The sequence below is a fragment of the Leptodactylus fuscus genome, chromosome 1 (assembly GCF_031893055.1).
Source record: "Leptodactylus fuscus isolate aLepFus1 chromosome 1, aLepFus1.hap2, whole genome shotgun sequence".
Taxonomy (NCBI): domain Eukaryota; kingdom Metazoa; phylum Chordata; class Amphibia; order Anura; family Leptodactylidae; genus Leptodactylus; species Leptodactylus fuscus.
Window position 1 is genome coordinate 294,124,281 of NC_134265.1, and position 25,187 is coordinate 294,149,467.

Genomic DNA, 25,187 nt, shown 5'->3' on the forward strand with positions numbered 1-25,187 from the left:
TTTCATGTTGGGGTGCTTTACACAGGTGGGCACAAAAATGAAGGCTCTATCCAGTGGTGGTTCATTTTTATCAAAGTGAGCCGGTCGGCACTCTCAGCTGACAGACGGGTGCGCTTGTCAGTGATGATGCCACCGGCTGCACTGAACACCCTCTCAGATAGGACGCTGGCGGCAGGACAGGACAGCACCTCCAAGGCATATAGGGCAAGTTCAAGCCACAGGTCCAACTTCGACACCCAATACGTGTAGGGCGCAGAGGGGTCGGAGAGGACAGGGCTGTGGTCGGAAAGGTATTCCCGCAACATGCGCCTATACTTCTCACGCCTGGTGACACTAGGACCCTCTGTGGCGGCACTTTGGCGAGGGGGTGCCATCAAGGTGTCCCAGACCTTAGACAGTGTGCCCCTCGTTTGTGTGGACCGGTGAGAACTTGGTCGCCTACTGGAGGAACTGTCCTCCCTGCCGCCAACGTCACATGCTGGAAACATCTCCATCATATTCTGCACCAATTGCCTGTGGCAAGCATTGATGCGATTGGCCCTCCCCTCTACCGGAATAAAAGACGAGATGTTGTTTTTATACCGGGGGTCAAGGATAGCAAAGATCCAGTACTGGTTGTCCTCCATGATTTTGACAATACGCTTGTCGGTTGTAAAGCACCCCAACATGAACTCAGCCATGTCTGCCACAGTGTTAGTTGGCATGACTCCTCTGGCCCCACCGGAAAGTTCAATCTCCATTTCCTCCTCATCCTCCATGTCTACCCATCCGCGCTGCAACAATGGGACGATTCGAAGTTGCCCGGAAGCCTCCTGTATCACCATCACATCATCGGACAACTCTTCTTCCTCCTCCTCCTCCTCCTCCTCCTCCTCCATTAAACGCGATGAAGCGGACAGATGTGTGGACCTACTCTCCAGCTGTGACGGATCGGATGCTATCCCTGACTCCTCTGTGTGATCTGAGTTATCCCTGATGTCAATCAGGGATTCTCTCAGAACACACAAGAGCGGGATTGTAAGGCTCACCACCGCATCCTCAGAGCTCACCCTCCTTGTGGACTCCTCAAACACCCGTAGGATGTCACAAAGGTCTCTCATCCATGGCCACTCATGGATGAGAAACTGAGGCAGCTGACTTTGTGGCACCCTAGGGTTTTGTAGCTGGTATTCCATCAAAGGTCTCTGCTGCTCAACCACTCTATTCAACATCTGAAACGTTGAGTTCCAGCGTGTGGGGACGTCGCACAAAAGCCGGTGTTGTGGCACATGCAGGCGTTGCTGGAGAGATTTTAAGCTAGCAGCGGCTACTGTCGACTTGCGAAAGTGGGCGCACATGCGCCGCACTTTCACCAGTAGCTCTGGAACATTGGGGTAGCTCTTTAGGAAACGTTGCACCACTAGGTTGAAGACGTGGGCCAGGCATGGAACATGTTGGAGTCCGGCAAGCTCCAGAGCTGCTACCAGGTTCCGGCCGTTATCACAAACGACCATGCCTGGGCCCAGGTGCAGCGGCTCAAACCATACTGCCATCTCATCGAGGAGGGCATCCCTCACCTCGGAGGCAGTGTGCTGTCTGTCCCCCAAGCTGATCAGCTTCAGCACAGCCTGCTGACGTCTACCAACGCCAGTGCTGCAACGTTTCCAACTCGTAGCTGGGGTCAATCTAACAGCGGAGGAGGAGGCGGTGGCGGAGGAGGAGGCGGTGGCGGAGGAGGAGGCGGTAGAGGAGGCGGAGGAGGGGGGTGTTCTTCTCGTGTCCCTGCCAGGAATGTTAGGCGGGGAGACGAGGTACACCGGGCCAGTTTGGGAAGCAGTCCCAGCCTCAACTACATTCACCCAGTGTGCCGTCAGTGAAATGTAGCGTCCCTGTCCGTATGCACTTGTCCACGCGTCGGTGGTCAAGTGGACCATTGTGCAAAGTGCGGAACTAAGGGCCCGCCTGATGTTGAGTGACACGTGCTGGTGCAAGGCGGGGACGGCACACCGGGAGAAGTAGTGACGGCTAGGGACGGCATAACGAGGTGCCGCAGTTGCCATCAGGTCCAGGAAGGCGGGAGTTTCAACAAGCCGGAACGCCAACATCTCCTGGGCCAGCAGTTTAGCGATGTTGGCGTTCAAGGCTTGCGCCTGTGGGTGGTTAGCAGTGTATTTCTGCCGCCGCTCCAATGTCTGAGAGATGGTGGGTTGTTGTAAAGAAGCGCCTGATGGTGCCTTTGATGGTGCAGGAGAAGGAGATAAGACAGGAACAGGGGAGGATGAGGGAGAAGTCAACAAAGTGGCGGAGGCAGATGAAGTGGTGTCCTGGCTCGTCCTCTGGAGTGCATCGCCAGCACAGTCAGCAGTGGCAGTGGCAGAGGCAGTGGCAGTGGCGTGAACGGCAGGCGGCCTTTGTCCTGCCGTTGCTGCCTGCCACTGATTCCAGTGCTTGGATTCCAAATGACGGCGCATTGAAGTGGTGGACAGGTTGCTCTTCTCAGAGCCCCTAATCAATTTCGAGAGGCAAATTGTGCAGACAACACTATATCTGTCCTCGGCGCATTCCTTGAAAAAACTCCACACCTTCGAGAAACGTGCCCTCGAGGTGGGAGTTTTTCGGGGCTGGGTACGAACTGGAACATCTTGGGAGATTCCGGGTGTGGCCTGGCTTCGCCTAAGCTGCTGACCTCTGCCTCTGCCTCTAGCTACCCTTTTTGGTGCTGCACTTGCCTCAACATCCACACTACTTTCCCCGCTTGACATCCCCCCTGTCCAGGTCGGGTCAGTGTCCTCATCATCCACCACTTCCTCTTCCAACTCCTGTCTCATCTCCTCCTCCCGCACAATGCGCCGGTCAACTGGATGCCCTGACGGCAACTGCGTCACATCATCGTCGATGAGGGTGGGTTGCTGGTCATCCACCACCAAATCGAACGGAGATGGAGGAGACTCTAGTGTTTGAGCATCTGGACACAGATGCTCCTCTGTTAGGTTCGTGGAATCGTGACGTGGAGAGGCAGGTTGAGGGACAATGAAAGGAGCGGAGAACAGCTCTGGGGAGCAGGGACAGTTGGGGTTATTGTTCTGTGAAGCTTGGGAATTTTGGGAGGAAGGAGGACAAGACTGTTGGGTAATAGGAGGAGAGGAGGCAGAGTCTGACTGGCTGCTGGACAATGTGCTGTAAGCGTTCTCTGACAGCCATTGCAAGACCTGTTCCTGGTTCTCGGGCCTACTAAGGTTTGTACCCTGCAGTTTAGTTAATGTGGCAAGCAACCCTGGCACTGTGGAGTGGCGCAATGCTTGCTGCCCCACAGGAGTAGGCACGGGACGCACTGTGGCTTCACTGCTACCTTGCTCCCCAGAACCATTCCCCCGACCTCGCCCACGGCCTCGTCCACGTCCCTTTCCGGGAGCCTTGCGCATTTTGAATTCCCAGTTAGAAATTGGCACTATATACCAGTAGCAAAAATTGTGGGTGCACGTAACCCCAATATATTCTTTGAATTCCCAGTCAGACAATGGCACTATATACCAGTAGCAAGAAATGAGGGTATTTATAACCCCAATATATTCTTTGAATTACCAGTCAGAAACTGGCACTATATGGCAGTAGCAAGAAATGAGGGTATTTATAACCCCAATATATTCTTTGAATTCCCAGTCAGACAATGGCACTGTATACCAGTAGTAAAAATTGTGGGTGCACGTAACCCCAATATATTCTTTGAATTACCAGTCAAAAACTGGCACTATATGGCAGTAGCAAGAAATGAGGGTATTTGTAACCCCAATATATTCTTTGAATTCCCAGTCAGAAACTGGCACTGTATACCAGTAGTAAAAATTGTGGGTGCACGTAACCCCAATATATTCTTTGAATTCCCAGTCAGACAATGGCACTATATACCAGTAGCAAGAAATGAGGGTATTTATAACCCCAATATATTCTTTGAATTCCCAGTCAGAAACTGGCACTATATGGCAGTAGCAAGAAATGAGGGTATTTATAACCCCAATATATTCTTTGAATTCCCAGTCAGACAATGGCACTGTATACCAGTAGTAAAAATTGTGGGTGCACGTAACCCCAATATATTCTTTGAATTACCAGTCAGAAACTGGCACTATATGGCAATAGCAAGAAATGAGGGTATTTGTAACCCCAATATATTCTTTGAATTACCAGTCAGAAACTGGCACTATATGGCAGTAGCAAGAAATGAGGGTATTTGTAACCCCAATATATTCTTTGAATTCCCAGTCAGAAACTGGCACTGTATACCAGTAGTAAAAATTGTGGGTGCACGTAACCCCAATATATTCTTTGAATTCCCAGTCAGACAATGGCACTATATGGCAGTAGCAAGAAATGAGGGTATTTGTAACCCCAATATATTCTTTGAATTACCAGTCAGAAACTGGCACTATATGGCAGTAGCAAGAAATGAGGGTATTTGTAACCCCAATATATTCTTTGAATTCCCAGTCAGAAACTGGCACTGTATACCAGTAGTAAAAATTGTGGGTGCACGTAACCCCAATATATTCTTTGAATTCCCAGTCAGACAATGGCACTATATACCAGTAGCAAGAAATGAGGGTATTTATAACCCCAATATATTCTTTGAATTCCCAGTCAGACAATGGCACTGTATACCAGTAGTAAAAATTGTGGGTGCACGTAACCCCAATATATTCTTTGAATTACCAGTCAGAAACTGGCACTATATGGCAGTAGCAAGAAATGAGGGTATTTGTAACCCCAATATATTCTTTGAATTCCCAGTCAGAAACTGGCACTGTATACCAGTAGTAAAAATTGTGGGTGCACGTAACCCCAATATATTCTTTGAATTACCAGTCAGAAACTGGCACTATATGGCAGTAGCAAGAAATGAGCGTATTTGTAACCCCAATATATTCTTTGAATTCCCAGTCAGAAACTGGCACTGTATACCAGTAGTAAAAATTGTGGGTGCACGTAACCCCAATATATTCTTTGAATTCCCAGTCAGACAATGGCACTATATACCAGTAGCAAGAAATGAGGGTATTTATAACCCCAATATATTCTTTGAATTCCCAGTCAGACAATGGCACTGTATACCAGTAGTAAAAATTGTGGGTGCACGTAACCCCAATATATTCTTTGAATTACCAGTCAGAAACTGGCACTATATGGCAGTAGCAAGAAATGAGGGTATTTGTAACCCCAATATATTCTTTGAATTCCCAGTCAGAAACTGGCACTGTATACCAGTAGTAAAAATTGTGGGTGCACGTAACCCCAATATATTCTTTGAATTACCAGTCAGAAACTGGCACTATATGGCAGTAGCAAGAAATGAGGGTATTTATAACCCCAATATATTCTTTGAATTCCCAGTCAGAAACTGGCACTGTATACCAGTAGTAAAAATTGTGGGTGCACGTAACCCCAATATATTCTTTGAATTCCCAGTCAGACAATGGCACTATATACCAGTAGCAAGAAATGAGGGAATTTATAACCCCAATATATTCTTTGAATTCCCAGTCAGACAATGGCACTGTATACCAGTAGTAAAAATTGTGGGTGCACGTAACCCCAATATATTCTTTGAATTACCAGTCAGAAACTGGCACTATATGGCAGTAGCAAGAAATGAGGGTATTTGTAACCCCAATATATTCTTTGAATTCCCAGTCAGAAACTGGCACTGTATACCAGTAGTAAAAATTGTGGGTGCACGTAACCCCAATATATTCTTTGAATTCCCAGTCAGACAATGGCACTATATACCAGTAGCAAGAAATGAGGGTATTTATAACCCCAATATATTCTTTGAATTACCAGTCAGAAACTGGCACTATATGGCAGTAGCAAGAAATGAGGGTATTTATAACCCCAATATATTCTTTGAATTCCCAGTCAGAAACTGGCACTGTATACCAGTAGTAAAAATTGTGGGTGCACGTAACCCCAATATATTCTTTGAATTCCCAGTCAGACAATGGCACTATATGGCAGTAGCAAAAATAGTGGGTGTATATAGCCCCAATTCTATTGCTAGGGGACTTGCAGGGTATTTCTGGGGTGAAGGTGGGGGGGCACACCGTTGGAACGGGTATCGGGGGTATATATCGGGTATACGGGAATACACTGACAGTGTATTCCATTCAGGATCCTGGGAAAGCTGGGTTGCGGCGATTGAGCCCGTCAGTGCCACGTTACACTGACAAGCTTCTCCCTGGAATTTAGCTCTTATAAGAGCTGTTGTGGTTGTCTTCTCCTTCCTATCCTAGCCTGTCCCTGCCTACCCAGAATCTAACCCCTAGCTAGCTGGACGGAAACCTCCGTCCCCGGTGAATTGCAAGTTCAGAATGACGCGAAGCTGGGCGGCGCTGTTCTTTTAAATTAGAGGTCACATGTTTTCGGCAGCCAATGGGTTTTGCCTACTTTTCTCAACGTCACCGGTGTCGTAGTTCCTGTCCCACCTACCCTGCGCTGTTATTGGAGCAAAAAAGGCGCCAGGGAAGGTGGGAGGGGAATCGAGTAATGGCGCACTTTACCACGCGGTGTTCGATTCGATTCGATTCGAACATGCCGAACAGCCTAATATCCGATCGAACATGAGTTCGATAGAACACTGTTCGCTCATCTCTAGTGATATCTATATATGACTACATTTACATGCTCCATGCACCACATATATTTTGTATGAACCCCTATCCAGCCATATTTATGATATCTTCTCCTGACATCCGAAGTCCTTTCCATCATTATGTAAACGCTTTAGGCTATATGGCAGTGGTGACATTTTTCTCCATTTTCCTCCACCAATGACATATTGCCATTTCAGAAATTGGTATCCATTTGGTTACATACACTTTCTTCCTGTATGTACTTTCTGTAACCTCCTCTTTCTTTTTGTTTCTCTCCCCGTTCTTTGTTTTGTGTGTTATCCAAGTGTGATGAAGGGACCCATTCCTGAAACATTGCAACAACATAGGATAACTGAGTTGCACATTGTTTCTTTTGATGTGACTACTTTCAATATATCGCCTGCAAATAATACTTGGAGTGCCATCACATGTCTTCTCTGTTACATGCTTTTGGGAGTTTGGTCAGTTCCCACTGTGAATGTGACCAAGAGCTGCGCTAGTTGAGTGCCGCGGCGTACCCTTCTCTTCTGTTTAGATGAAGGGGGTTCTGTTGTGATGTCTATTGTTCTCATGGCAGAAATGTGAACAGAACTCAGCACAACTTGGGCTCATTACAAGGCAGAACTTGCAGTCCAAGGTGAGCCCTGGAAGACACAGGACGTGTTTGGATCTGTCTGGAGTAATGAAGTCTGGTGAGACCTGACTAATTTTTGTTGATATATTTTTTTGTTTGTGTGTGTCTGTAAAGTTAGTATAGTTAGTTAGTTAGTGCTCAGACAAGCAGGTTTTTGTTTGTGCCTTTTGTCTGAAGTTAAGGCTTTATTTTTTTTTTTTATTTTTTTTTTTTTTTTTTTAAATAAACATAACGGCACAAAACCTGTTTTCACCAGATTTTGTGTCTCTGTCTCTGACTGACTGTTTAAGTCTGCCCTGGTGCCAATACCAAGTTATTTTCCCTACACTAGTTACAACACAACAGAGTTTAACACTAAACTAACATGCATGATACATTATTGTGTTGGATATTTTCTAAGCTACATTTGCTGAATGATGAGTGGCGGCCATGTTATCATAATACATCTAGGTAAATATGTATTCTACACATCTACTACTAGATTAATGTGTACCTTGGATGGCTTCAAAGAACAGGCCAGGTTGTCAAAACCAAGTTCACTCAGATAAGTAGCTATCCGGTCCTTGTCTTTTTTCTGTAACATATCCTGGTTACTGTTCATGACTGCTTGGATCATTTTCATTATTTCCACAGCGATATTTATGTCTCTTTGATCTTTAGCTGTAATATATAATAGAAACAAAATAAAGAAAGTTGCTATAAGAAGATCAGTGACTGTAAATCTTACACAAACATGGCCTCTTTTGTAAGAATTTTTGCAAACTTGAAAATGGAAAAGATAATTTTGCTATTGAAACTGTTCAGTATCTATAAGGTTCCCATGTTTACCATTCACCAGACCATTGATCAGCAATCTTCAGCACGCCAGCTGCTGTGAAACTACAACTCCCAACATGCTCCATTCACTTCCATAGGAGTTCCAAGAACATCAGAGCAAGTATGCATGCTGGGAGTTGTGGTTTTACAACAGTTGGAGTGCCAAAGGCTGCCTACCCCTGAACTAGACTATTAGGCAGTGCAGTAATAGAGATCTTTTATTATTTATTACACAGATACAGAGAGATCCAGTTGGAATTAGGAGTATCTTAGGTCAGGCATTGCTCCTTAGGAAAAGGGTGTGCACATTATCTCTCATCCATGGGGAAGAAAGTAAGAATGCTTTAAAAAATAGAAGTGTTCAAAAGTTTACTTTTTTCAACTTACCATAATAAATTGAATGAACAAAAGAAAATCTAAATCAAATCAATATTTGATGTGACTGCCAGAGGTGTGATTACTGGGGTAGCAGCGGTAGCGGCTGCCACAGGACCCAGGACATTAGGGGGTCCGGCAGCAGCTACCGCTGCGTTTTTAGATTTTAGAGTTACTCCAGCCTGTAACAGGCCATATTTACTTACTGATCGTGGCAGGGTCTGGGATCGGTAAGTGACGTAATGGCCCCACAAGCTCTATTATTATACTTGGGGATCTTTTCAGACCCCCGAGTATAATGATCGGAGGCCCAGGAGAGGTAAAGGAACATATTAAAAACACTGTTACTTACCTCTCTTGGCTCCAGAAGGCTTCAGACCTACTTCAGTGACATCCCTGACGTCACATGATTGGGGCCTGCATCCTTGTGCGTCACGACGCAAGCCACCGGGTCACATGACATCCCAGACGTCATTTAAGATGGCTGCCATCAGCAGGGGGTGCTGTGGAGCCAGGGACAGGTAAGTAACAGTGTTTTTTATGTTTGTGTTCCCCCCTTGGGTCTCCGATTATTATACTCTGGGCTCTGAAAAGACCCCAGAGTATAATCATTGTTCATGGATGGTCCACAATGGAGCATAATACTGGGTGAAGGGGCCACTATGGGATATAATACTGTGTGCAGGGGCCACTATGGGGCATAATACTGTGTGCAGGGGCCACTATGGGACATAATACTGTGTGCAGGTGCCACTATGAGGCATAATACTGTGTGCAGGGGCCACTATGGGCCATAATACTGTGTGCAGGGGCCACTATGAGGCATAATACTGTGTGCAGGGGCCACTATGGGGCATAATACTGTGTGCAGGGGCCACTATGGGACATAATACTGTGTGCAGGGGCCACTATGGGACATAATACTGTGTGCAGGGGCCACTATGGGACATAATACTGTGTGCAGGGGCCACTATGGGACATAATACTGTGTGCAGGGGCCACTATGGGACATAATACTGTGTGCAGGGGCCACTATGAGGCATAATACTGTGTGCAGGGGCCACTATGAGGCATAATAGTGCATGCTGGAATGTATGGGGGGTGCCAGTTGGTCGGGGTCTTCAGTGTCGGTTGTGGGGGGGGGGGGGGACATTTCAAAAGCTCGCCACGGGACCCTGCCATTCCTAGTTACGCCACTGGTGACTGCCCTTTGGATGAACAGTCCTGGTGATGATACAGCCCTCACAGATCACTGATCACAGCATCATCCAGTCTGTCTGGGGATTACATGAAGAGACAGAAGGATCTGATCAAGCCTATATCCACAGAAGATCTGTGCTTAGTTCTCCAAGATGTTTGGTACAATGTCCCCGCGGAGTTCCTTCAAAACCTGTATACAAGTGTACCGAGAAGAATAATTCTGTTTGGACAGCAAAGACCGGTCACACCAAATATTAATGTCACTCAGATTTCTCTTTTAATCGTTGACTTCATTTTGTTTGACACCATTTTTTGCTGGTCATGCCTAAAACTTTTGCACAGCACTATAGCTAATTAAAATGGAGGCTAGAATACCTCTGTACTTTTCAATTGCTGCAGTAAAGATACTTACACTTTATTTTGCACTCTTCCTTCCATTTATCAACGCAGATTGTTAATGCTTTTATCTGTGCCTGGTATTTCACTGTTGGTGTCTGCAAAGATTTTATAAAATGTTCCAGCTTTTTGAAACCAGAAAAGAAATCCGCCATGACTTCTTTTTCAAAAGATCGGGCCATGTTATTCCATTTGTCCTGTTCCTTTTTCTCTTCTTCGGCCTTATTCTTCTTTTGATTCTCTTCTATTATTTTATCTTTTTTTTTCTTCTGTAAAAGAAGATGGAATGTGAATTTTTTTCCAGATGCCTGGCAAAACCAATCATACATAGGAATGGCTAAATAGGTATAGAGGTGTGTAAGGTAAAGGGAGATTTATGGAAATACCCAATAGAAAAACTCTTTGTTGATATAGAAACCAATCACTCTGCAGCTTTCTTTTCGTATTCTGCTCTTATAGAATTAAATCTGTTGCCTGATTGGTTGCTGTGGACAAAAAACTGTTTTGCCATAAATCTGCCCACAAAGTAAGTTTGGAGTCCTGGTACTATAAGGACTAGTTATACTTAGGGGATGTTCACAGTTCCATTATGAACGTTCCAACCATAGGATGAGAGCAATGGACTTTAACAGTAGTAGAGTGATGGACACAGACATCGCCCCCTCCACCTGTGTCTATTTCCATTCACTCTGAACAATGTGATGGAAAAATTTTTTCCGTCTTTACTCTTGTAAGGGAAATAAATGTCCTGCATGTACAAATTCCATCAAAAAAAGTAAAGAAACACAATGGAAGAAATCTTCTGACGTGTATTTTACATAAGGGTCAATGCAGACAGATACCAGCTATTGCATCAGTTATACTCTCATCCATCATATCCATTGCTCTCATCCTAGGGTGTTGGGTGGCTGTGAGCATGACCATGTATTGATCTATAGAGAGCTAGTTGGCCCAAGAGCAAGTTCCTCTTTTCCATCACTCATATTTGCAAATTCCTTACCCAGAATTCCTAGCAGGACATGCATAGTCTAATATCTAACAGCTCCGTGGAGTAACTAGAAACTGTGGGGCCCCAAGGTGAACATTTGACATAGGGCCACCCCAGCCCCTGAACTCCCCCCCCCCCAAACTGCATTCCTGCACATACTATTATGCCGCATAGTGGCCCCTACACACACACTGTTAAGCACAATAGTGGCCCCTGTACACAAAGAGTATAATGATCGGAGGCCGAGGGGTGGATACAAACAAAAAACAATGTTACTCACCTCTCCCTGGATCCGGCGCACTCCCTGCAGATCTCTTCAATGTTGAATCAGATGTCCCTTGACCCAGGCCGGCATCACGACACATAATGACACTGTCTTGGCCCCACGTGACATCACAAAACAGACCTGAAGCCTGCCGGAGCACAGAGGAGGTAAGTAACAATGTTTTTTCATGTTCACTCACCTCCCCTGGGCCTCTGATTGTTATACTCTGGAGTATGAAAAGACCCCAGAGTATAATGATAGCAGTGTTTGTGGGACACGCCGGCACGCGGCCTCACTTAACGATCCTCATCCTGATCTCAGCTACCTCCACAGAAGTGGAAGCGCACGTGGCCGTGATCAAGAGCCAGGATCAGTAAGTAAATAGGGCCTGTTACCTGCTGGGGTTACTCCAGCAGGTAACAGCCTATTTAAAAAAAAAAAAAAAAAACCACATCAGGGTTCACCTAATGTCCCAGTCCCTGTGGCAGTGGCTACCTCTGCTACCCCTGTAGTTACGCCTCTGTAACAGTCAGTACCCTGTTCTGCAATAACCTTGAAACAGCTGCAGATCTTTCTTTTGGAGGAGATATTCTGGTTTAGTTATTCCCAAATTATGCGGTAAGTTTTTATGAACAAGAATGCACTAATCTACAGAGAACTACCTTCTAAAATGTGGTGCTGGACTATATACTTTACTAAATGCGTTTATTATGAATATTTTTCTTACCTATGCTGTTACTTTTACATTTTTTAGAAATGAAATTGTTCTAACTGTATTTTTAAATACAGTTGGGATGTTTTCTTTTTTTTCTATATATACTTTTTCTTATTGGCCCTAACTGCTACAACAACATTAGTTCTAGTCAGTTCTTGAAATATCCATTCTCAACAATTTCACTGACTTTAGGTTTGTTTGGGTTTCCATTCTGGGGGTTCTCTGGGAGAAACCTAATCTGCTTAAAAACCCTGCAGGCCCCATAGATTATAATGGAGTCCTCCGGGTTTCCACCCAAACAGGGCAGAAAATGCACAGAGAAAAGAGCAGAATGGGGAACGAATCCCCAGGCAGTGACCGGGCACAGGTGTGAACCTAGCCTGACTGTACTTACAGCTTCAGAATACACTTGTGATACATTTTTGCAACAAAGTTTATTTTATAAACTCACCTGGGGCTCCTTTTTCCTTACAACAGCCACATGAGGAGGACTTTTCTCTTGAGGTTGATCGCTCTGTAATACGATCTTCTTAGATGTTGTCAAACTTAAAGATTGTCCATAACGGAGTTGAAAAGTCTGTAGTTTTTGATATTTGCGCAGTGAAGCAGATCTGTCCACCAGTTTGCCTGCCAGATTATAAAATATAACTAATTCCATGGGTTATAATTCACGCTACATACAGAGGGCCAGGGTCGGACTGGCCCGCCGGGGTGCCGGGGGATCCCCCGGTGGGCCCCAGCCTTGACTATTACCGTAGTGCTCATTTCCCCAATGCAGAAGCATTGGTCAGGGGCCCGATCGGGATTTTCAGTGGCCGGGTTGGGCCCCTGAACCAATGCATTTGCACTGGCAAACTGAGCACTTGATAGTGGCAGTGGCCGGATCTGTAAGCTCGGGGCCCCGGCTGCCAGCAGCACTGTAATGGTTAAAGATGCCCGGCTGCAGGCAGTTTCCCAGGGCCCCGACACTTACACCGAGGGGCCTCCTGCCAGGGAGAACTGAAGACTCCGGGACAGCAGCTGCAGTAGCTATTGCTACCTTCCTATGTAGAACTCTCTGCCCGGAATTCCCCCTCCCCCTCCCAGCAGTGAGTCATCGCTCACATCGTACTGTGAGGGGACAGAGAGAAGTCTGCTGCTGCTACTGCGATCAGAGCATCACCTTTCTACTTCAAAAATGTGAGTATATTTTTTTTTCCATTTTTTGGTAAAATGTAATGTTTAATATGTATATGTGTACATTTGTTTAACCCTTAAGTCCTATCATGGTGTCTATCATACACCGCTACCATACACATATCATTATGATAGACACCATGATAGTACTTAAGGGTTAAAGCATGTGTCTTGTATACTGTGTGAGGACTATGTTTGTATACAGGTATGTGTGTGTATACACAGTATGTTATAATAATGTGTGAGTGTATGTATATAGGTAAGTATATATAGTATTCATATATGTGTATATATGGCTTATATATGAATGTGTATATATGCTATAATAATGTATATGAGTGAGCCGCTTATATGTAGCGAACTCATGGTGGCTATGATCCACCGCACTCCTTACGCCATCGGACCCCCTCCCTATTTACGGCTTGCCCCCCACGCACCAGCGCTCTCCCCCCCCCCCCCCCCATACATGCGCTTCCGCACCCATGCGCCTTTCCCCGCCCTTACGTCTGCCTGTGCCCATGTCCCGCCTTCCCTTGCGGTGCTCGTCGATAGACAAGTACTGGGGGGGGGGGGGGAGCATTCCTCACCACTCAGCTTCATGGCTGGGCGGTAAGGAAAGCCCCCTCTCAGAGTACAGCGCAATAGACGCTACTGTGAGGAAGGGGCGTTCCTGACTGTCAGAAACGCCCTTCTGACACTGAATAGCTATGGTAATGGCACCGATAGCTCTTCACCGGTGGCACAGAATGGGAAAGCTGAATTCAGCACACTGTCGGCTTTCTAGCGGTGTATTAATCCGCCTGTGCCCCAAATGGTGAAAGGTCCTCTTTAAGGATTAGGTGCAACAGTGAGACGCAGTGTTTTTCATTGAGCTTTTGTCCCCAGCGCCCCGTTATCCTCCTGCCTGTGTCTGTTCAGTCTCATGGCCTTATTTCTGGAAATCCTGTATCTGATTGGTTTCAGTGGTCACATGAGGTGCAGGACTCCCAGCAAGGAGGCGGCGGCATGAGACTAAATGGACACTGGCGGCAGACAATGGAGCAATGGGGACAGGTGAAGGCGCTTTTTATTGATTTATTTTTTATTTTACACCTCCCTCCCAGCACATGAGTTGCTCCAATTCCTGGACAAATCTTTAAAGGATTTATCCAACTTTATAATATTGATGGTCTGTCCTTAGGATAGGCCATCAATATTACATCTGTGATGATACAACAGCCAGGACCTCTGCAGATCAGCTCTTCCAGGACAGTGTGGCTACAGGTAATGGTAACATTTCTAGGAGCCATGCTGATCACTTTCCATACAGTGCGTAGCAGTGGGTTTAGGTAGTATGTTGTTGCACATTGTATGGCAGGTGAGCTGCATGGCTCCCGACATGTTATTACCTTTAACCACCCTGTCTCGGTATCGTTGGTCTGCAGGGGTCCTGATGGTGGGCCCCTAGAAACAATTCCACTGGTGGGCCCTAGACACCCCAGTCCGACCCTGCAGAGGGCCCAGAGAAGGTATGTTGGATGCTTTGATGTATTATACAGTATCAGTCAATCACAGCATCAGGGTATGTTCACATTTAGCAGATATGCTGCAGAAATGTCTGCAACAGAAAAATCTTTTCCATCTTTATGCATCTGTTTCTGTAGAATATATGGATTAGAAGAATCACAAATGCATTAATCATAGTCCAGCAACCTTCATCACTCCATTTGTTGTGCGACTATTACTATACTATTACTATATTACACTATATACTAGTGCTGAACATTCTTGATCCTTGTCTTATATTAATGTGTCACATAAATGCAGACATTTCTGTAGGAGATCTGGCTCATGTGAACATGTACATTAAGTTTTTAGTAAAGCAACTGCGGCACCACATGTAAAACCATAGGTGAATGAATAGATAGATAGATAGATAGATAGATAGATAGATAGATAGGAGATAGATAGATAGATAGATGATAGATGCTCTAGATAGATAGATAGATAGATAGATAGATAGATAGATAGATAGATAGAGTATAGTATTATCTATTTTTATTTATGTTTCTTTTAGAAATGTTGTTACCATCATCAATGTCACACTTAGTTCTGTCATAGTCATCACTTATTCTGCGGTCTGTATGCCAATGCAAAAGTTCGTCATATGTTTCCGTGCTGATCAGGGAGGGAATACGGGGGTCATCACTATAATAAAAAACAATAAAATAAAATAAAGAAAGAAATAAAAACTGTTCTGTAAGTGAATAGTGCAAGCCTACTCTCTACATATCTGTATACCTGCTTAGTACTGGTAGTTCCTTTATCATATCTCCAGCATAATCTTCAATGACTTCAGATCGTATTGTTATCAGCCCAACAGGAAGAACTTTTTTCTCGTCAACTTGGCAAAATAAAATAATACAAGTAATGAATTATAAATATTAAAATATACTATTAGAAGCATATATTCAAAGTAGTACGTGCAGGGTAAGCTGATGGATATTACTCTAGCATGTATCCACCTTGCCAACATGCATTATTGTTTTATATAATAAACAGCAGGCACCTATCAATAATGCTGAAGTAAAAGTTCGGCCGGCCATTTATGATATTGACATACTTCATATTATGAGAGATTTTTAGCACAAAGATGAATGATGGCAAGTGCAGCTTTGATTGAAACTTTGGTGTGAGACTTGCCATTTGTTGTGACTGTGGCAAAAAACGAACGCAACTGATCATCCTGCGAGGCTCCACAAATTTCTCCCTCAATTATAGCAGTTTTGGCTGCCCTCTACTTCTTGCACTTGCTACAACGGAAACCTTCGTAACCTGACACATACGCTTGGATCGCCTGCTAACTGTTCAGGCGCAATGAGGGGTGACAAGAAAACACTGTTCTTGTGGTTGTTGCTGTTGTTTCTGCTGCTGCTGGAGCTCTTGCTTAAGAAGAAGTAAGCCATTTTGACAAGCGGAATACTCAGATGCTAGTTCCTCAGTGGATATTAGAGCACAAAGCTTGAACCTACTAGGATCGAGCTTGGTACTAGGATCTTGCAACGCCATTTCGGCTGATTCACAAAATGGTAGGTGGATACACTAGTAAAATACCTGCGGCTTCGCTTGTGAAAAATATACAAAGTATTATTCCGGCATCGCTGCGCGCAGGTTCGGCCCTAATACACATGCGCGAAAGGCCGCACCAGCTACTGAATCTGTAGTGGGTGCTGTCCATATAGAAGGGCTCTCATTGGCTGTTGCCGATATTGAGAGGCGGCGCTTACGCCTTAAATAGCTTATCCTCTCCGCTACCACTCGCGGCTGCTCATTTGCCGGAAGAGAGAGGGGGAAATGGGGAGAAATACTATGCTCTCATCTTTAGCTAAAAACAATCTGTATATGTAGGTAGGGTCTTCCAGTGGTGTTTGGTTAAATGCTCATAGCAGAGCGAGACATGCTGGTAAATTGCTACTGATTAGAGATGAGTGAGTAGTATTCAATCGAGTAGTTATTCCATCGAATACTACGGTATTCGAAATACTCGTACTCGATCGAGTACCACTCACTATTCAAATGTAAAAGTTCGATGCAGAACCAGCATTGATTGGCCGAACGCTATACAGTCGGCCAATCAACGCTGGTTCTTCTCCTACCTTTAAAAGTCTTCTCCGTGCAGCGTCCCCGCGGCATCTTCCGGCTCTGAATTCACTCTGCAAGGCATCGGGCCTGGGCAGAGCCGACTGCGCATGCCCGCACTACAAGCAGGCATGCGCAGTCAGCTCTGCCCAGGCCCGATGCCTGGCAGAGTGAATTCAGAGCCGGAAGATGCCGCGGGGACGCTGCACGGAGAAGACTTCTCGGAGGATCCAGCCCGACCCTCACTCGTGGACTTGGTAAGTATAATTTGATCGAATGTTGTCTACCCCTGAAACGAGCATTTTTCCCCCATACAGTATAATAGGGTTCGATATTCAATTCGAGTAGTCGAATATTGAGGGGCTACTCGAAACGAATATCGAATATTGAACATATTACTGTTCACTCATCTCTACTACTGATGTGAGATACGTCTGATGAATTGCTACACTACTTTAGCAAGGAAACGCGTCAGATAGATTAGTGTTCTTGGGTGGCCACCAGAATAACTGTCTACTGGCGATCCCCTATTTGTAGCTCTTATCGACAAGCATAGTGTGTAGCCAAATGCAAAATATTGGCATAACGCCTTTGCGCCTTCAGCAATCTGAATTAGGGCTTATTTTAAATTAGAGCCCTACAGTTTTTGTGAATAGAGCTCTTTCCTAGTGCATCTAGTATGTGTGTATAGAATCGGGGTTGCGGTGATTTTTATCCGCTTCTTTTACTATATCCCATCTGAGTTGTGCATGTTTTGTTTGTTATTGTGTGTGTCTTTTGTAATTATGGGAGCTATACCCCTTTTTAACTTTTGATAATAACAGTTTTTTTTTTATTTTTAACCCTATTGATGATTCACCATCACAGTTCTAATTGCATTCTACTCTATAGGGCTACTTATAATTATCCCAATATTAAATTGTTTGAAAAATATAGTAAACAAGCATCTGCCCGCGACTTCGTCTGGGGGTTGGCGTTGGCGCTGTGCCTCTTATATTTAGGCATTGGTGTTTGGTTAGGACTCTTCGTGTGGCCACACGTTGACCCCTGCGCGCCTTGACCCCATTTGCCCCTCGCCTGTCCCTGCGGCCTCTCTACCTACCGCCTTGCTCTGGCTCCCCCCCTGTCCATCACCCGTTTCGGCCTCCGCGATGTTACTCCTTCCCTGTCCCGCGTCCCCCCTCTTTATCTCACAGCCCTGCCCTCCCCTTCCCAGGGCACCCCCTGCGGAACCTTCCTCTCCCTGTGCCCTTTGTCACAGCGCACCGGCTCCCCTCTCCCTCCCTCAGCCCCCCAGCTGTCCCTCCTCAGCCCCCTGGTGCTCCCTCCCCAGGCCCCCTGTCCCGCCCCCCCCTTTAACCACCCCTCCTCGTGTGTCCCCCACCTGGCAGGCACCCCCCGCAACCACCACCCCTAAGCACCCCCCCTCCCCAACATCCCCTGCCATGACACCCCCTTCCCTGCGTACTTAATGAAGCCTGGGACGCGACATCGCCGACTGACACACAGACTCCCTATGCCACTGCGGGACAGCAGGCCGAACAAATCTTTCCGGCAGTGTCGCAAGCGACCTCCTGTGCATGTGTGGTGGATCAGACAGGACCCCCAGTAAGCGCACACAGCCGGCGCAGGCAATGCAGTTATGGCGACCACACACTACGGCGGTTTGTTCGGGACGCGCCGGAGGTGTGCAAGACGCCATGTTCCTCTGCTTGCTGCCCAAAGGATAGCGCCACCCACAAAGTACCGCCAGCCAACTGAATGAAAGCCTAAAGGGCCTAGGATGACGTCATCTCAGGTCCTTCAGCGACTTACTCCGTGAAAATCACCGGTCGCGGCAGCAAAGTCCAGTGGTGTACGTGTATTTAAAGTAGCCTATCTTTCAAACCCAGACCCAAGTAATCTGTGTGGGAAATTTCAAGCTAATCTGTTCATCCGTATATGCGTGATTGAAGAACAAACATCCAAACACACAAACATCCAAACACAAAAGTAAAATATAATAAAGTAAAATTTTCAGTGTCACACTATGACCTGAAGGAGCGCACATCTCAGAAATGAAAACCGTCTCACAGGCAGACTGGTATAGTTGCTCATAGCAACCAGAGCTCAGCTTTCACTTTACCTCAGCAGGGGGGCGCTAGCGAGATGTAACATGATACATTTTTGTGAAGGTGGAGACATGCTAGAGTAATACCAAGCAGATGTTCATATATTCATGTGTATAGTCATACCGCATAAGGACGGTTTAATGATGCCAATATGCTCAGTCAACCAATCCTATATTGAAGCCAATTCAGCCACTGGAAAAATAATATTTACAGAACCGAGCACATGCCATAAGTACTGTATAAGGCTACTGGACAGGGCTGCGGCCATGCTGCTGTTTTGTATTAAAATTAGCATTCAAATTCACTAACCCTCAATAAGCCATGAGGCCATTAATGAATAATATAAGAACTTTTAGACAGTCTAAGGGTCAGTTCATACAGAGTTTTTTGCAAGCTGAAAAAATCTGCTTCAGTAATTAGGAAAGAGTTTTTTGATGTGGTTTTTAGCCTGACACACTTTTTGACCCAGTTTTTTTATGTGGTTTTTGACACTTTTTTTGCTCCAGCACACTGTATGAACCTGGAAATTTCTGTTTAAAAAACTTCTATCGGTTTTTGCAAAAACTGTGTCATGGGGTCCTACTCCGCTCTGCTCTCATCCGCTCCTCACACAACCGTCTCCAAGATTTCTCCCGTACATCCCCCATACTCTGGAACTCCTTACCACGCCACATAAGACTGACCCCACAATCACAGGATTCAAGAAGGCCCTGAAGACTCACCTATTCAGGAAGGCCTACAACCCCCAATAACACTATCACCGCACTGCCATCTGAACTGTCTCCCCCTCTCATTCTGTCTCTACCCCCTTCCCTCATAGATTGTAAGCCCTCGCGGGCAGGGCCCTCTACCCACTGTGCCAGTCGGTCATTGTTAGTATTATATCTATCTGTATATTTTGTGTATTGTATGTAAACCCCCAAATGTAAAGCACCATGGAATTAATGGTGCTATATAAATAAATAATAATAATAATAATGGGGTCCGTGTGCTTTCTACATTTTAGATTGTGAACTACTTTCCTCTCCGTGCGGAGACCGTGCAGAAAGTACACGGACCCCATTATAGTATATAGGATCTGAGTGCTTTGACTGCACACCACTTGCCAATGCATTCGGTAGTCCGTTCGGGATGGGGGGAGAGTTCCCCATATGGACTCCCCCGAACAGATTACTGACGCAGATGTGAGCGAGGCCTCAGAGGTAAGATGCTACTTATATGGTCACAGATAGCAAATCACTCACATACTGTAGGATTATTTGAGTACCTTGTACAGATGAGTCTTCGGATAGAAAAGGTTTTGATGTCTTTCGGAGGTCATAGGACAGCAAAGCTTCATTTTCTGGGACTAATTTCAATACTGTTTCCCAGAGGCATTTATACAGTTGTTTTATTTCATGACCAAATTCCAGGTTAAATTCTAAATTAAAACATATTTCACATTATGTTAACATATTTGTTATATTATATTTTTAAGAATGTTTAACAATTTTCATATGAATATCAATATTTTAAGAAAACATCTTAAAAGCTTAAAATCCTGCAATTTATATGCTGATCACTATGTCTAATATTAATCTGACTCATCCTGTTTTGTAGGACATTTATTTGCAGTAGTCAACTCATTTACAGCACAGTCAGCATTACAATGATAGGTGCTGTATTATCTATATGTAGTTAATACAGGGACCACCATTAGTTATCATTAGAGATGAGCGAGTAGTGAAATATTCGAGATTCGATATTCGTTTTGAGTAGAACCTCAATATTCGGCTACTCAATCAAATATCGAATCCCATTATAGTCTATGGGAAAAAATGCTCGTTTCATGGGAAACCACTATTCGACTAAAGGAGAGTCACCAAGTCCACGAGTAGCAGGAGGAGAGTGTTTAGGAGGAGCGCTGTGTAGTTAAAGTGCATGGACCCCATTATAGTCTATGGGGTCCGTGCGCTTTAACTGCCCAGCGCTTGCAGTTGCGCAAATAAAAAGTCTCCATTGTGGTCTGATCTTAGACTCCGCCTCCTCACAGACGAGCCTCCGGCAGAACCAGCGTTGATTGGCCGAATGCTGTACACTGGCCAATCAATGCTGGTCAATGCATTCCTATGAGAAAAAGTAAGCTCCCTCGTAACCGCAAGCTGCCAGCTTTCCCGACTAGCAAGGACGAGCCTGCTGCAGAACCAGCGTTGATTTGCCGAATGCTATACATAGCATTCGGCAAATCAACGCTGGTTCTGAATCGAATCTTTACTGTGAATAGCTAGTAGTATTCGATCGAGTACGAGTATTTCGAATACTACTCATCTCATCTTATCATGTATTAATTTCCCCCATTTTTGAATAGTTTCTTATCCTTTTATCTAGACAATTTGGGTATATTTACATGGCAGAATTAGGAGAGGATTTTCTTTTGCCTCAAAATTGTCTCCAAAAATCCATGGTGGAAAGCTGAATTCAAGTTTTTACACATAAATAGCCTCATATAAAATGGGGCAAGTAAAGCATCAGCCAATATTCGGATAGTCGAATATTGACCGGCTATTTGAAACGAATAATGAATATTTCATTCTGTTCGCTCATCTCTAGTATTGACCTCATTTTAAGACGTTCTAAGGATCAGATTTTTTTATTACTGTGTCCTGATACATAAATCAAATCAAAAAGAGTGTAATTTGTTTGGGATTTTTTTTTGACACAGCATTTGTACGTAGGGAGTGTATTGTGCATTATGATACATAAATACCTGCGTTGTTCTCTTTTTCACAATAATATGCAATGTTTGTTAGTAGTAAATCATCACTTATGTCGGAGACATAAGTCCAGTCAATTCTCTGATTATCGCTCATCTGTGTCACAGCAAATTCCTCGCATAAAGTGAACTAGGAAAAAAGATTGTTAAAAAATAATCAGAAGGTAAATTTCATCAGTTTACAACTCAATACCTAATACAGCTACAGTATCCTGCATGATGTTGTATGCCAGTATGACACTGGTTTGATGACTACTGCAGTTATCAAGATTGGCAAACCTGTAACAGCAAAAGTATACACAGAGAGAATAGACTCCACGGAAAATATCAGTGAGAGTCCCCTATTACTGTGCCAGGTTTTTCCACCCAGGACATAGTGGTCTGTAGTTTACATTACCCCTCCAGTCCCTTTTCATGACTTTGGACTAGTCCTCTACTCTCCATTGTCTGACATACATATCCATCTGAGAATAACTACATGCCGTCAATTTCGTCAATGAGTGTATATTGTTTAAATGTCCCTGGGATTTCCCATTTTATTACTCATATGCATGCTCAACATAGTTGAATGTTACACTGTAGAGCATAGAATTTATGGAAACATCATTTACACAGTGTTGTTGAAAACCGCACAGATTTCAGTTTTCTCCTTTATAAAAACTACAATATACCCTATTGGTCACTGTTATGTAGTGATTTTTCTGTGGTTTTCGTCATTCCACTTACAGTATTAGTAATAATGTGGTGTCTAAGTGTGTAATAAATTCATTAAAGATAATATAGATCTGCATTAAGTCGTCATCATTTGTGACATAATTCTCCCATACTCTATATATTGTATCACTGACACCTGTACTAGTGAACTAATAAATAATTCTCACCATGTGTTTAAATGAGGAAACCCTTTTGTTCCATTTTGCGTGTAGATTTCTTATTCTTGCTCGCTGAGAAAGTGGCAAAGTGATCATCAGAGCCACACAGAGGCATTGCATTCTGCATAGGTCACTCGCTTCTTCCAGTGTCAGGTTGTCATCCTTAAAAAAGAAAAAAAAATGATCTTGGTTCTAATTTTGTACTTTGTACAACTTCTCCGTACAACAGTCCTATCTGTACATTTACTTTTCTATGTGGGCCCAGACCTCCATGTGTAAAAGTATTGTTGTTCATGTGGAATAAAGTTTCTGAAAGTTTTATTCAATTTTCACAGGCATTGCTTTACTATTGCACTGTGCCTTTAAGAAGGTACTATGCCATTTCAAGTTGCTATAACATATGTTACATGGTTTTCTGTTCAAGTAATAGGAGTAAAGCTGCAGCCCCATCTGCTGCATAGCAGTGGTGTCTGGGAACTGTTGTTCCAATCCAATTACTTGAATAGCAGAGCTGCTTCCACTCCCCTTCTTCTATAGTAGCTTCTGGAAACCACCTTTTAATCCCCCACAGATCAGAAACTCATGACGGATCCTATGGATGGGTCATGTGTTGCCGCTGCGTTTTTTCCCGCAGCGCTTTTCTACTGTGGCCCGCTACTTGTGGCTTTAGCGTTAAAGGGGCTCTATCAGCAAAATTATGCTGTATGAGCCCAACATATGCGGGAATAGCCTTTAAAAAGGCTATTCAGGCACTGCTAATCTAATTTTAAACCCCCCACCCATTTTAAAATGAAACTATAAAAACATAATATGTTTAAATCATACCTGAACGTGCATGCTGGGCGGTCGTGCACAGTCCGACGTCATCTTCGGTCCCTCCTTCCTCTTCTTTCTTCTTCCAGAGAGGTCCTCCTGTTCTGGCTCTTCTCCGCCTTCATCTTCTGGTTTTCCAGCAGGTTGTGTTCAAATCCCGTGCGTGCGCAGTAGTGCTCCCTCCGGAGTGCTACTGCGCACGCGCCGCCGCCATTTTTGTTGTAGTTCTAAGTATCCTTAGGACTATGCGAGCATACTCAGTACGCTCGCGAACGTTTTCATATCCGGAAGAAAAGAAGATGAAGGTGGAGAAGAGCCAGGACAGGAGGACTTCGCTGGAAGAAGTAAGAAGAGGAAGGAGGGACCGAAGATGACGTTGGATGGTGCACAACCGCCCAGCGTGCACGTTCAGGTATGATTTACATATATGTTTTTATAGTTTTATTTTAAAACGGGCGAGGGTTTTAAAATTGAATTAGCGGTGCCTGAATAGCCTTTTTAAAGGCTATTCACGCATATGTGGGGCTCATACAGCATAATTTTGCTGATAGAGCCCCTTTAAAGGGGTTGTCTGGGGAAAAAAGCTAATTCTACCTATTAACTAAACTCTCTCCCCCTACCTAACTTCTAATTTACATCAATTTAAAAAAAAAGTAATGTGTTACCTATACCCTGGGTCATGTGAATGCCTCAGGGACACTTTCTAATAATCTGGCGATGTTCTGTTTCAGCGCTTTCGAAAAGGAACGTCAGGAGTGCTCCCCCCACCCCCCCATCCCCATCAATATTTATGTGTCTTACTGTGTCTGGAATGGGTCCTCCTCCCCTCCTTTCTTCCAGCGCCTGCGCAGTCTGGAGGTGAGTTCAAGACATGCGCAGCAGAGATGGCCCTCTATCTCTAATGCACATGCCTCACAGTTCATTCTGGTCTGTGCGCAGTGTCTCCAGGCTGCACACAGAGAAGAGGAGGAGAGGTGCCGGCTTTTACATTGGAAGCTAGGCAAGTATGATGCTATGGGACAGGGGGGCTATCAGTGGGCATGATAGCCTAGCTTAGCATAGTTAGGGTGGGATAGCTTAGTGTAGTTTAGCTAGGGAGACAGGGAGGGGGGTGTAACACAGGAAGTTACATAGTAGGAAGCTACACCTGTAAACAAATGCAGAACATACTACAGACACCCAGAAATAACTCAACACACTGCTAAAAGTATATGGGTGCACTTTTAAGCCATTAATAACACTAACAAACCTTTTAAAAAATGTATATTTTTTACCTGGAAAACACCTTTAGGCTGGGGCCCCACATTGTGGAAATGCAGCTTTTTTTGTTGCGGTTTTTTGAGCCAAAGACAGGAGTGGATTGATCAGAAGGGAGAAATATAAAAACTTCCTATATATATCCCATTCCTTATGTAGGCATTCATGGCTTTGGCTCAAACAAACAACAAAATCTGCAACAAAAAAAGCTGTGTTTCTGCAATGTGGGGCCGTAGCCTTAAAGCTTTTCCTGTTTGTTTAAAATATGTTAAAAAATAAAAACTGCAAGTCCCCATTATGAATATTTTATTCTGACAAGAGTAACAATGTACACTATACCTTGATATTTTATATTGTCATGGCGAGAACAAACAGAACTACAACATTCTCGCTATATTGTTATCTAATGTTGATTGCTGCAATAAAAACAATAAATTCAATGCCAACATTGCGGTGTTTTGTTTTTTAAATATATAACTATTAAAAAAATACATGTCCTGCAAGAAATGACTTTACAGAGACAAAAAGAAAAGTCTTTGAAGGTGTTTAAAGAAGGGGGAAGCAGCTCAAGTTGAT

At 44.4% G+C, this 25,187-nt stretch overlaps 1 protein-coding gene across 1 annotated transcript in view; it reads right to left on the reverse strand.

Moving 5' to 3' along the window:
• Window positions 1–25,187, reverse strand: part of LOC142217740 (putative ATP-dependent RNA helicase DDX60) — a 99,154-nt gene that overhangs the window by 53,611 nt on the left and 20,356 nt on the right. The window contains exons 8-15 of the mRNA XM_075286111.1: window positions 22,551–22,703; window positions 21,664–21,799; window positions 20,185–20,337; window positions 15,469–15,571; window positions 15,257–15,375; window positions 12,464–12,639; window positions 10,061–10,313; window positions 7,751–7,917 (exon numbers count right to left, since the gene is read on the reverse strand). Of these exons, the coding sequence (XP_075142212.1) occupies window positions 7,751–7,917; window positions 10,061–10,313; window positions 12,464–12,639; window positions 15,257–15,375; window positions 15,469–15,571; window positions 20,185–20,337; window positions 21,664–21,799; window positions 22,551–22,703 (1,260 nt within the window). The remainder of the gene's footprint in view (window positions 1–7,750; window positions 7,918–10,060; window positions 10,314–12,463; window positions 12,640–15,256; window positions 15,376–15,468; window positions 15,572–20,184; window positions 20,338–21,663; window positions 21,800–22,550; window positions 22,704–25,187) is intronic.